This window comes from Salvelinus namaycush, chromosome 1 (genome assembly GCF_016432855.1).
Source record: "Salvelinus namaycush isolate Seneca chromosome 1, SaNama_1.0, whole genome shotgun sequence".
NCBI lineage: Eukaryota > Metazoa > Chordata > Actinopteri > Salmoniformes > Salmonidae > Salvelinus > Salvelinus namaycush.
The window spans coordinates 61,680,892-61,695,191 of NC_052307.1; the positions used below are offsets into that span (position 1 = coordinate 61,680,892).

The 14,300-nt window shown below is 45.4% G+C and overlaps 1 protein-coding gene across 1 annotated transcript in view; it reads right to left on the reverse strand.

The window, feature by feature from the left end:
• LOC120046664 (myotubularin-related protein 13-like) overlaps nucleotides 1-14,300 on the reverse strand; it is a 160,579-nt gene that overhangs the window by 27,129 nt on the left and 119,150 nt on the right. The window contains exons 18-21 of the mRNA XM_038992064.1: nucleotides 10,669-10,839; nucleotides 10,285-10,559; nucleotides 9,036-9,208; nucleotides 8,311-8,384 (exon numbers count right to left, since the gene is read on the reverse strand). Of these exons, the coding sequence (XP_038847992.1) occupies nucleotides 8,311-8,384; nucleotides 9,036-9,208; nucleotides 10,285-10,559; nucleotides 10,669-10,839 (693 nt within the window). The remainder of the gene's footprint in view (nucleotides 1-8,310; nucleotides 8,385-9,035; nucleotides 9,209-10,284; nucleotides 10,560-10,668; nucleotides 10,840-14,300) is intronic.

The window sequence follows — 14,300 nt, forward strand, 5'->3', positions numbered from 1 at the left end:
CAGAAAAATGTTGGATAAAGCAATTTCACCGGTTCGGCTGTTTTTAATCTTTGCTATACTTTAATAAAGGCTTTACCATTGTTTTGTTAGAACAGACTGGTATTACTTAATTTATTTAGTGTTGTTTACACTGTTCCAAACAGGCAGAAAAATGATACTGTAATCTAACAGCACCTGTTTGTCACACACAATATGCACGTAGCTCTTGCTTCTATACCCTCCTTTTTATTGATCTCCTTATTGTTATTATTATTATGGTCAACATTATAATAATAGGTTATATCGTTGTCATTAGCGGTCTTTGTATAGTAGGCTTGTATATCCACCATCGAGCTGAAGGCAAAAGAGCGCATCCTGTTTAGTCTTAATAGCGTAAATTACTTAGGCCTATATTTGAATATACAGTATAGGCTGCTGAATCAATCAATCATTCATTTGTTCATGCCATCACAGCATACGATACATTCGTACTTTGAAATGCAATCAAGCATTTTAGCGTTAAAATTAAATAATGGGAGATTTCAATAATTAGCCCAAACAATAAATAAATAAACCGCCATTCATGAATGCATGCGACAGTTTTCAGTCTGCTGTAATAAAGGTTTTATACAGTATATATATATATATATATTTTCTCTGGTACACTTATTTATTTAGTGTTGTTTACACTGTTCCAAATGGTCAGGAAAGATTACAATATAATTTAACAGCAACTGTTTGGCACACATAATACTCATACAACGCTTGCTCAACTAAGTCAAATGTCTTCCACAGATCTGACTTCCCCTTTCCCTCCTGAGCAACCAGTAAACATTTGCCCGTTTCTAATTGCTTTTTCACGTCCTCCGCATCCATTTTGCCGTCACGTGTTACAGTACTCATAGTTTGTTATAACCAATTTATTGATGTGATTATGATAGGTTATAGGTCAGGCACTATTGGTCACGTGCATGCGATGCATACATTTTTCATTTAAAGAGAGCAAGCATTGAGGGAATAGGGAATGTTTCCCCCAAACAAATTAGGTATTTTGGTAACAGAACTCTTCTGTCAGAAACAAGAAAGAAACAAAATAGCTGTAATTATGTTGCAGCTTCAGCACGGACAGCGCGAGAAACGCTTGCTGTGCTGTGGTGCCTGTTCACTGCAGCAGGGAGGAGAGAGAGAAAACACGCACCAGTCACACAGGCACTCACTGTCAGTTCATTTGAACACAGCATGGCCATCCGGCTCCCTTCATTCATTTGTGTCTTATTTCATCAAACAGTGGGCTTAAAGCGTCGGAAAAGCTCAGTACATACACAGTGCCTTTGGAAAGTATTCAAACCCCTTGACTTTTTACACATAACAGCCTTATTCTAAAATGGATTAAATAAAACATTTTCCTGATTAATCTACACACAATACCCCATAATGACGAAGTGAAAACAGGTTTTGAAATTGTTTTGCAAATGTATAAAAAATAAAAAACAGAAATGCCTTATTTACATGAGTATTCAGACCTTTTTCTATGCGACTCAAAATTGAGCTCAGGTGCATCCTTTTTCCCATTGATCATCCTTGATGTTTCTACAACTTGATTGGAGTCCACCTGTCGTAAATTCAATTGATTGGACATGATTTGGAAAGGCACACACCTGTTTATATAAAGGTCCCACAGTTGACAGTGCATGTTTGAGCAAAAACCAAGCCATGAGGTCGAAGGAATTGTCTGTAGAGCTCAGACAGGATTGTGTCGAGGTACAGATCTGGGGAAGGGTACCAAAACATTTCTGCAGTATTGAAGGTCCCCAAGAACCCAGTGGTCTCCATCATTCTTAAAAATGGAAGAAGTTTGTAACCACCAAGACTCTACCTAGAGCTGGCCGCCCGGCCAAACTGAGCAAAAGGGGGAGAAGAGCCTTGGTCAGGGAGATGACCAAGAACATGATGGTCATTCTGATAGAGCTCTAAAGTTCCTCTGTGGAGATGGTTGTCCTTCTAGAATATTATCCCATCTCTGCAGCAAAGCAAAGTACAGAGATCCTTGATGAAAACCTGCTCCAGAGCCCTCAGGACCTCAAACTGGGGCGAAGGTTCACCTTCCAACAGGACAATGACCCTAGGCACACAGCCAAGACAACACATGAGTGGCTTTGGGACAAGTCTCTGAATGTCCTTGAGTGGCCCAGCCAGAGCCTGGACTTGAACCCGATCTAACATCTCTGGAGAGACCTGAAAATAGCTATGCAGCAACACTCCCCATCCAATCTGACAGAGCTTGAAGGGATCTGCAGAGAAGAATGTGAGAAACTCCCCTAATACTATTTCCCCATAATAACTTTTTCAAGCAGAAATTTGCATCCTGTAGCACAAACTCAAAAAAGTTCTGGGACACTGAAGTCCATGGAGAATAAGAGCACCTTCTCCCAGCTGCCCACTGCACTGAGGCTAGGAAACACTGTCACCACCGATAAATCAACAATAATTGAGAATTTCAATAAGCATTTTTCTACGGCTGGCCATGCTTTCCACCTGGCTAGCCCTACCCCGGTCAACAGCCCTGCACTCCCCACAGCAACTCGCCCAAGCCTCCTCCATTTCTCCTTCACCCAAATCCAGATAGCTGATGTTCTTAAAGAACTGCAAAACCTGGACCCCCTACAAATCAGCCGGGCTAGACAATCTGGACCCTCTCTTTTTAAAATGATCTGCCGAAATTGTTGAAACCCCTATTACTAGCCTGTTCAACCTCTCTTTCGTATCGTCTGAGATTCCCAAAGATTGGAAAGCTGCCGCGGTCATCCCCCTCTTCAAAGGGGAGACACTCTAGACCCAAATTGCTACAGACATATCTATCCTACCCTGCCTTTCTAAGGTCTTCGAAAGCCAAGTCAACAAACAGGTTACCGACCATTTCGAATCCCACCGTACCTTCTCCGCTATGCAATCTGGTTTCAGAGCTGGTCATGGGTACACCTCAGCCACGCTCAAGGTCCTAAATGATATCATAACCGCCATCAATAAGAGACATAACTGTGCAGCCATATTCATCGACCTGGCCAAGGCTTTCGACTCTGTCAATCATCACATTCTTATTGGCAGAACCACATTCTTATTGGCAGCCTGGTTCACCAACTACTTCTCTGATAGAGTTCAGTGTGTCAAATCGGAGGGCCTGTTGTCCAGACCTTTTGCAGTCTCTATGGGGGTGCCACAGGGTTCAATTCTCGGGCCGACTCTCTTCTCTGTATAAATCAATGATGTTGCTCTTGCTGCTGGTGATTCTCTGATCCACCTCTACGCAGACGACACCATTCTGTATACTTCTGGCCCTTCTTTGGACACTGTGTTAACTAACCTCCAGATGAGCTTCAATGCCATACAACTCTCCTTCCGTGGCCTCCAACTGCTCTTAAATGCAAGTAAAACTGAATGCATGCTATTCAATCGATCACTGCCCGCACCTCCCCGCCCGTCCAGCATCACTACTCTGGACGGTTCTGACTTAGAATACGTGGACAACTACAAATACCTAGGTGTCTGGTTAGACTGTAAACTCTTGTTCCAGACTCACATTAAGCATCTCCAATCCAAAATTAAATCTAGAATTGTCTTCCTATTTCGCAACAAAGCATCCTTCACTCATTCTGCCAAACATACCATCCTACCGATCCTCGACTTCGGCGATGTCATCTATAAAATAGCATCCAACACTCTACTCAACAAATTGGATGCAGTCTATCACAGTGCCATTCGTTTTGTCACCAAAGACCCATATATTACCCACCACTGCGACCTGTACGCTCTCGATGGCTGGCCCTCGCTTCATACTCGTCGCCAAACCCACTGGCTCCAGGTCATCTACAAGTCTCTGCTAGGTAAAGCCCCGCATTATCTCAGCTCACTGGTCACCATAGCAGCACCCATCCGTAGCACGCGCTCCAGCAGGTATATCTCACTTATCACCCCCAAAGCCAATTTCTGCTTTGGCCGCCATTCCTTCCAGTTCTCTGCTGCCAATGACTGGAACGAACTGCAAAAATCACTGAAGCTGGAGACCCATATCTCCCTCACTAGCTTTAAGCACCAGCTGTCAGAGCAGCTCACAGATCACTGCACCTGTACATAGCCCATGTGTAGCCCATCCAACTACCTCATCCCCATACTGTATTTATTTATCTTGCTCCTTTGCACCCCAGTATCTCTATTTGCACATTCATCTTCTGCACATCTACCATTCCAGTGTCTAATTGCTATATTGTAATTACTTCGCCACCATGGCCTATTTACTGCCTTACCTCCCTTATCTTACCTCATTTGCACTCACTGTATATAGACTTGGCTTTTTTCTACTGTATTATTGACTGCATGTTTGTTTATTCCATGTGTAACTCTGTTAGATGTGTCGAACTGCTGAGCTTTATCGTGGCCAGGTCGCAGTTGTAAATGAGAACTTGTTCTCAACTAGCCTACCTGGTTAAATAAAGGTTAAATAAAATTTAAAAAATTACAGGTATGCCAAGCTTGTAGTGTCATACCCAAGAAGACGCGAGGCTGTAATCGCTGTCAAATGTGTTTCAACAAAGTACAGAGTAAAGGGTCTGAATACTTATGTAAATGTTATGTCAGTTTAAAAAAAAAAAATTAAAATTAGCAAACATTTAAAAAAGAACGTTTTTGCTTTGTCATTATGGGGTATTGTGTGTAGATTGATGGGAAAAAAATAACAACAATTGAATCAATTTGAGAATAAGGCTGTAACGTAACAAAATGTGGAAAAAGGGGGTCTGAATATCTCCCGAAGGCGCTGTAGTTGATTTTATTCAAACACATAGGGTTTGTCTATATAAGGAAAAATACACGTTTAAAAATGTCGACCAATAGATTAGTTGAACAGATGACTTGCGGTCGACCAACATTTTTTTGTTGTTGTCGGGGACAGCCCTAATGTCAACATATCAGTGCATTAGATAAGGATAGATATCAACACACGTCACACCTAAACAACAGCTGAGCATATCTAAGACAGAAATCTACCACACACACACAGACATCATTATCATGTCACAAAAGCAACACATCCACACAGTGTGTTGCACACACACTCCGCATCATATAGCGTTATACACAGCTACCTACAGTCACTGATGCATTACCAAGAAAAACAAAGCATGTGCTCCATGGAGACTGATCATTAGTAATGCTCCAAGTCAATCACTTGGTCCTTAGGTACATGCAAGTCTTTACATTTATTTACAACTACAATAATTCATTTAGTTCATTTTGATATATGCATTTAGTGTAGTCTGCGCAACATATTTTTAACTCAAGTCTTACCCAACACTACCACAATCTATTGATTTACATGCTTCAAGAAATGCTGGAGGATCCAAAGCATACCCCTCATCAATGAGCACTGACAACTGCTGAACATCTGCTTTGAGGTGCTTCGTAGCAACCTGCAAATCCAAACTCCATTCCACTGTGTTGGAAGTCGGTTTCTCTTCAGCTCCCCAGCAGAGCCAGGTCTGAAGGCAGCTGGTCTAACACTGCTCTGCCTCTCTAGCTCATCAAACTGTAGCCAAGTTGAGCACTCTAGTGTGAGGGGGCCTAGACAGTCAATGTCAGAAGGTCATGGTTCTGTGCAGTGTTCATATCTTCCATGGGGAACAGAATGGTGTCACTGGTCTCTCAGAGCACAGCCTTTACACACAGAGTGGGGGGGGGGGGGGGGGGGGGGGGGGTGATACATGGAACCTGAAGGGACAACCATGCTAAGGTCAAGCCAGTCCAGTGGATGTGCAGTTGAGTTTTGGTCTAGTCTGGCCAAAAGATAAGAGGAACATGGTCCTGCTGGTGTTGGATGGCCCAGGGCCAGGGGCCAGTGTGTTAAAGGCCCCAACGGTCCCCCAGCACCCCGATGAGGCTGCCAGCTGGAACTCTAAGTAATCACCCCTACACACACACTAGACAACCCACCCAGCTACGCCAGAGATATAAGAGCCAGCGATACCAACTTATCACAGTGACCCTTTTCACTGCTTGTAGCTTGGAGTGCCCAAGGTACACCAGTACGTCCAGCTCCCTTAACTGATTGTTTAATCCCGACAGACCCAACAGCGCTACCTCCTCCTCTCCCTGAACCTTGGGCCAAAGCAGTAGCAGGTTCCATAGAGGCAAGGACAGCTCCAACTCCAGTCATAAATCTCTGTGCTGATGGCCCACCAGGGTCATTCCTGCACTTGTTTACAGAGTTCACAGGATTGAATGTGCTGCTGGCAGCAGAGCTGTGTGCAACGTGGTCTCAGCTATGAATGTCAGACAAGGCCCTGCCAGACAAACATACAAATCAATTACACTGGACCTGACTGGGCCCGCAGTGTCCTGGGAATGAGCCGACCAGGGGGAGAGACCTAATCAAGAACTGGCAGTGTGATAAGGCGCACAACAGCATCACTGTAAGAACCCCAGTCTGATGGTTGATGACCGCAACATTACTGGAATCATAGGCACTTCAGCTACAGAACACCACTTCCAGGAGAATAGAGATTCTAACACCACTTCCAGGAGAATAGAGATTCTAAAACCACTTCCAGGAGAATAGAGATTCTAACACCACTTCCAGGAGAATAGAGATTCTAACACCACTTCCAGGAGAATAGAGATTCTAACACCACTTCCAGGAGAATAGAGATTCTAAAACCACTTCCAGGAGAATAGAGATTCTAACACCACTTCCAGGAGAATAGAGATTCTAACACCACTTCCAGGAGAATAGAGATTCTAACACCACTTCCAGGAGAATAGAGATTCTAACACCACTTCCAGGAGAATAGAGATTCTAACACCACTTCCAGGAGAATAGAGATTCTAACACCACTTCCAGGAGAATAGAGATTCTAACACCACTTCCAGGAGAATAGAGATTCTAACACCACTTCCAGGAGAATAGAGATTCTAACACCACTTCCAGGAGAATAGAGATTCTAACACCACTTCCAGGAGAATAGAGATTCTAACACCACTTCCAGGAGAATAGAGATTCTAACACCACTTCCAGGAGAATAGAGATTCTAACACCACTTCCAGGAGAATAGAGATTCTAACACCACTTCCAGGAGAATAGAGATTCTAACACCACTTCCAGGAGAATAGAGATTCTAACACCACTTCCAGGAGAATAGAGATTCTAACACCACTTCCAGGAGAATAGAGATTCTAACACCACTTCCAGGAGAATAGAGATTCTAACACCACTTCCAGGAGAATAGAGATTCTAACACCACTTCCAGGAGAATAGAGATTCTAACACCACTTCCAGGAGAATAGAGATTCTAACACCACTTCCAGGAGAATAGAGATTCTAACACCACTTCCAGGAGAATAGAGATTCTAACACCACTTCCAGGAGAATAGAGATTCTAACACCACTTCCAGGAGAATAGAGATTCTAACACCACTTCCAGGAGAATAGAGATTCTAACACCACTTCCAGGAGAATAGAGATTCTAACACCACTTCCAGGAGAATAGAGATTCTAACACCACTTCCAGGAGAATAGAGATTCTAACACCACTTCCAGGAGAATAGAGATTCTAACACCACTTCCAGGAGAATAGAGATTCTAAAACCACTTCCAGGAGAATAGAGATTCTAACGCCACTTCCAGGAGAATAGAGATTCTAACGCCACTTCCAGGAGAATAGAGATTCTAACGCCACTTCCAGGAGAATAGAGATTCTAACACCACTTCCAGGAGAATAGAGATTCTAACGCCACTTCGAGGAGAATAGAGATTCTAACACCACTTCCAGGAGAATAGAGATTCTAACACCACTTCCAGGAGAATAGAGATTCGAACACCACTTCCAGGAGAATAGGGGTTCTGACACCACTTCCAGGAGAATAGGGGATCTAACACCACTTCATTATTAAAGGACACAGGTTTACTTCAAAGGCACAACAAAATTACTCCATTAATGAGATTGATAAAATGTTGATGACAGCTTACAGAGTTTCAAATGGTACTAATATTCATGATTGATAAACTACATTTCTATTCAGACAGACAGAGAACTCAGTGGCCCAGTGCAGGGCAGCACCTACCTTCTGAATGGGTGGCCCAGTGCAGGGCAGCACCTATCTTCTGAATGGGTGTCCCAGTGCAGGGCAGCACCTACCTTCTGAATGGGTGGCCCAGTACAGGTAAGCACCTACCTTCTGGATGGGTGGCCCAGTGCAGGTAAGCACCTACCTTCTGGATGGGTGGCCCAGTGCAGGTAAGCACCTACCTTCTGGATGGGTGGCCCAGTGCAGGTAAGCACCTACCTTCTGGATAGGTGGCAGCCTCCTGCTCTCCCTGTGGACCGCCTCCAGAGTTTCCATCTGCATGGCCACGATGCCTGGGGTCAGAGGTCATGACCAGTTAGCACGATGTCATGCACACACAAAAACACATAAGTTACCCAACCCAGGTATACATAAACACATGCTTGTACACCCCTAATTACAACCCCAGGAAGCCAATATTTACAGATTTGAAGGCCACCACCAACAGTGAGCTACAAAAGTATTGGGATGATACAATGACTATGAGGTTAAAGTGCAGACTGTCAGCTTTAATTTGAGGGTATTTTCATCCATATCAGGTGAACTGTTTAATCAAGCTTGTGACTCTACAAAGTTGTTGGGTGCATTTGCTGTTTGTTTTGGTTGTTTCAGACAATCTTGTGCCCAATATAAATTGTAAATGATGTAGTGTCATTTGAGTCACTTTTATTGTAAATAAGAATATAAATGTTTCTAAACACATTAATGTGGATTCTACCATGATTACGGATAATCCTGAATGAATCGTAAATAATGATGAGTGAGAAAGTTAGACGCACAAATACAGGGTTAAGTGATAAAGCTGACAGAATTAGGACAGCGGGAGTTTGCTCCTGAAGTCAGAGGTCATGGTGCTAGCTACAGCGCTCCGGGATAGAGGTGTATTGGGGTTTAATTGACGTTGTATTTGGTAGTATTGAGGTTGACTGGGGGTCGTACGGTACCTGGGATCATGCTATGCAAACTCTTGATGTGGTCCTGGCTGACGCCACTCTCTGTGCACACCTTGTCAATGAAGCGGGCGATGAAGCGTACCACAGAGTTGGCCACGTCGCTGTTCTCAGAGTCCTCAAAGCCACTCTCTGTGTCAAAGCTCTCCGCCATACTGCCTGCAATACTGCAAACACACATTTAGTCGGACTTTAGTCTGCATTAATGGCATGAGAATAGAACAGGCTGCAGAGAGGGATACTTGAAGTTTTCCCAGAGATCCACATGACGATATAGTGTGCCTGAGGTCTGTGAGCATGGCACACCAGCAGTCTGGCGAGAGGTCAGCTGTGATGCCAGGACCGCTCACGCGGTCTCTTGGCCACTTTTCACATGGGACGGTGATGTAACGTCCAGCGGGGTTTACAAAACACACAGATGAGATCCAGAAGTCTCTCTGTGAGAAACAAAACAAGTCTGGAGCAAGAACCAAGAGAGAGAAAATAACAACCAAATAAACAGTGTGGCCATCGCGCCCCCCCCCCCCCAGCCACTCATGAAACCAGCGGCAAAACAAGAACTAAAGGATTCAACATGGTGTAGGCTTCAACATTCTCCATGTAAACAACTCAAAGGGCCTAAAATCTCCAGTAATACGCTTCAGAGGGGACTAGCTAGGGGGCTACCATACAGAAAGTGAAAGTGAGAGAAACTGGAGATATGTCTTTGGCAGACCCTTCTCCATTTCTGAGAAAAGGCACACGTGCAAACTTTCTAAACTTGGTACACATCACATTACTCTTAGCACAGAGCAGTGGAAATCCCAATCTTTGTTTCTTTTGGCTGAGTGGAGGTCACCCCCCCCCACAGACAGGCTGAGTGTTAACCACCCTGGCAGACTTGAGGCTGAAACTCCAGCAGGTGATAGGACAGCCAACAGGATGGGCAGGATATGGCTGAGGAGGTGCTGTACACTGATCCATTTTAGAGGAGATCATGTACACGGTAACGTCATGTCCGCCCACACACTTATCGTCACCTTATTACAAAGTACAAAATACTCCCCAAGCAAGAGCGTTATCATCCTAGATAACAGCCTTACATATGAGTTCTTTTTCCGATCAAGTGCATTTCACTCTAGAGGGCGCTTCTGTGTGCTGTGCCAAAATAACTGTTGATATAGCTGTGGGGAATAGTTAGGTGTCAGATTTAACTGACAATATCAGTGGGGTGCAGTGAGGCGCAACCAGCTGCTCTGCTTGCCTGTTGGTGACGATGCTGTTGCTGCCGCTCTCCCAGTCAGCGACGGGGTTGGCTCTGAGCAGCTTGTTCTTGCTGGTGTCCAGGGGGACCAGCAGGTAGACCAGGAGGCTGGCGTAGTGGATGGCCTGGCTGAACACCGTGCTCTCCTCGTTCTTCACCAGCTCCTGCTGCTTCTCCTTGCTGAGGCAGGGCCAGGCGCGCAGCTGCTCCGCCGCCAGGTCCATGGCCGTGCGCTCCGAGGCGCTGGGGGCCGCCGGGGGCAGGGGACCTTGCTCCTGAGGGGAGAGAAAGATATGTGCTTGTTTAGTGTCATTCTGCAAATGGGGCTAAAAAAGTGATAGAAAAACAACCATTATTTGGCTTTGAAACCTCTCATTCGTTTACCTTTAGCCTGGCAGTGATGCCTAGTTTGTCTTCAGGGGCGGTGAGGTACAGGGCTCGGATCTGGTTCTGGACCTCGCTGTAGAACGTGGCCTCCCAGAACTGCTGATTGGTCCAAATGGGATGGTCCTGGACACAGGTGTAGGCAAACTGGCTCACGCCAGCCGGCAATTTCTGCAGACACGAGGGAATGTTTTGACAGTAAGAGGCTGAGGAGTAGACGTTTTCAACAGCTTACACTGAAGCGCTGACCAGACAAACGTTCAGATGTGCTGAGGGTCTGCTTTCGACTGAACATACAAGAGAGCAGTTTGGGCTCAACGTCTCACAACTCGTGAAACTAACTGGGCTGTGGTGAGCATAGCTTGTAAAGACGATCATTAAAACCTGGGTGGAAATAGGAAAATAATCCAAAGCTGCCAAAGGTTTCAAGTACAATCAACCATTTCTCGTGGGCTCTAAGTTTTCAACACATACAACACCACACCAAGAACGTCACTCTCCCGCTCTGGATGAGTACTAAAAACAGGGCCCTGCTGTTTTTCCACGGTATGAATAGTGAAGTGAAGCACCTGTTTGCACACACCACCTAGAGAGAACATGCAGCTCTGCTAAAGCCATGAAGACTGTTCCTATGCCCTGATATAAACACATGAATGTTGGGCAACAGCTAAGGCACCTACTAGTCCCGGACCCAAGAACACAGAGTGCCAACACTGTTAATAAATTAACATCCTTACAACCCCCCCACCTCTATGTTCCCCTCCTCCCCCCTGGCCGAGTCTGAAGGCCATGTGTCTTTCTTGAGCGACGCTCAAGCCTCTTATTAGATTATTTCTGATTTCTTCCCTCTGAGCCTGACACAATACAACACAGAGCTGTTCATTATCGCTTTGGTTCTCCCTGAATGACCAGCGGCAGTGGGGCTACTGTAGTTACCAGAGGCTGCAGAACTAAAATGGCTACAGTCCCGGCACCTTGCTGAGGCTTACCCGAGGGCAGGGGTTCGAGCACAGAGCCCTGGGGGAGTGGGAGAGTAGTGTGCGGAAGTTCAAAGGTGAGACTGGGGCTGGAAGTGATTCCAGTATACGTTGGCCTGTGTATCTCATCATCTCTCCTCTCCAGAGAGGTTTGAAGGCCGTTGGAGGGCAGCAGTAGACCGCCTGCTCGGCTCCCTCCCTGCTCAGGACAGCCCTACACCTTGAGTAGTATCCCTCTGATATAAATGATAAATCCACTACTAAGCCTCCTCTCTAAACCACTTTCATAAAGACATAATTCACCTCCAAATGTACGCAGTCCGTCAGAGCGCAGCTTTATATCGTTAAGGAAGTATGGCGGATGACGCCAATGTCAAAGCTCGTACGGATAGTTTCATTTCCCCCGGGAATGTTTTATACACATTACATTTTCACAGGAAGGCCGTGTCTTCCGCTAGTACTCAGCCATTTACAGGGAGCAGGGCGAGCAGGGAGCTAGCCTAACAACCCTCTGTCGACAGAGACAAATCTGACACGGCCATAAGTGCTCTCAGGACAAACTGTGGCGCTAATAGACTTACAGATTACCTGATTGGATTAACGAGTCTAGACTAAATGCACAGAGGTCAGTGTTAAAGGATGGAAAGGAATGAACCGTGGCCATTCATGGAACAGTGGCCAATATGAAAAACAAGAACAGTAGACGCGTTAATGCAGCTGTTATTCTGGGACCTGCACCAGAGAACAATATTTACAAAATTGTCATTATACTCTCATGTCATATGGTGTGGGGTCTTGCAGCACATTGAGTGGAGGTGTGTGTGTGTGTGTCTTCTCCTGTTAAACACACAGCCTGCTCAGTTGTCTGGAGGTCAGGTTGACCACGGTCGGTTGGCTCTCCCTGCTCTGATAGCAGAGGGGAACCAGGGTCTAGGCTGAAGTCAGAACCTACTACACAGAGCAGAGGGACAAGAGAAGACAGATGGAGGGATGGAGGTAGACGACCCTCAAAAGAGACCCATATGAACGCTCCACTTGCCAAATGCAGAAGAGGAATGCAGGAAAACAAGCAGAGAGAGAGCAGAAGCAGAGAGAGCACAGAGAGCCCAGAGAGAGAGAGAGAGAGCACAGAGACCGAGAGAGCACAGAGACCGAGAGAGCACAGAGACCGAAAAAGAGCACAGAGACCGAAAAAGAGCACAGAGACCGAAAAAGAGCACAGAGACCGAAAAAGAGCACAGAGACCGAGAGAGCACAGAGACCGAGAGAGCACAGAGACCGAGAGAGCACAGAGACCGAAAAAGAGGTCAAGGTCTGGCTAGGGGATCCCAGGATGATGATGTTCGGGTTCATGACACAACTTGAAGGAAAAGGTGGTAACTCTTCAATAATACAGTATTGCCCATATAGCTAGATAGACAGTGAGAGAGAGAGACATATACAGAGAGCTCAGGGTGTGTTCATCAGCTCTAAAAAGGGAGATACGATGTCTCATAGCTCTGATGGTTGACCTGTACTTATCTGGACACTGGAGGAAAAGTGCCGTGTTTGATCCGTGACCAGCCTTGGGCAACAAAATCGTTTCTGGCTGTTTTGGAGCAAATCACTGGGCGTCCATGGGTATAAAAATAGACATTCCGTTAGAAGTCCTTTGTGACAGAGACACTGGGGGAAGAAAATAACCCGACTTGGACCAATCAAGCATTATAGATTTATTCCCCATTAATCCCTATTGTGTCATTGGAGTTATTTGCATTCTGTAGCACTGAAGACGTCGCCATCCAAACAATGTATTTACACAGATGACCGAGTCAAACAAACAGTGGAGACATGTTGAAAAGCGTGGAACAAACAAGTCCATTATGCCATAAGTATACATGCGGGATGTACTGTTAACATAAATGTTCTACCATGCAGAGTAAACAGAGACGAGTCCAGCTCTAGACGTCTCACAGGGACACAAAGGTCACGACGTAAATCATCCGTTCTCCCCAGGACCAAACGTAAAACAGCGAAAACCTTCCAATCTCTCCACGCACAAACTGGGGCAGAAATCATTTAAACAGTCCATTGGTTTTCTGAGTCCAGAATCATGTTTGGGCTTTGACTGTTGCCGCGGTGCATCCAATTGAAATTAAACCTCAGAACCAAGAGGTAGGCAGATCTCTACTCTTGGTCTACATTCAATTGCAACAATAAAAGCATGATAAATATGTGAGTTTATTAAAAGGGCACAATAACACCGAATCAAACAGTGCTGACGCTTTTAGTAAGATGGGGTTTATCAGAAGTAGTATATTTCAGAGGAATTCAGAAACATTTATACAGAACAATACAACAACCCGTCCCTGCTAACTGAGATATGGCCTGTACAAAGGTTGCATGCAGTTTAGGTAAACTACTTACTGAGCCCAAGAGAGCACGCCAACCCAGTTTAACCCAAAAGCTCATGTCAAACACAGTTCAACCTGTTGGCTGCATTATGATGACATCACCAGACATATAGCCCTCGAAAGTAAGTAACATATGTTGTTCCAAGATTGGTTAGTTTCGCAGACCTCACTGTGCAGCCTGCCAGACAGACCTCACTGTGCAGCCTGCCAGACAGACCTCACTGTGCAGCCTGCCAGACAGACCTCACTGTGCAGCCTGCCA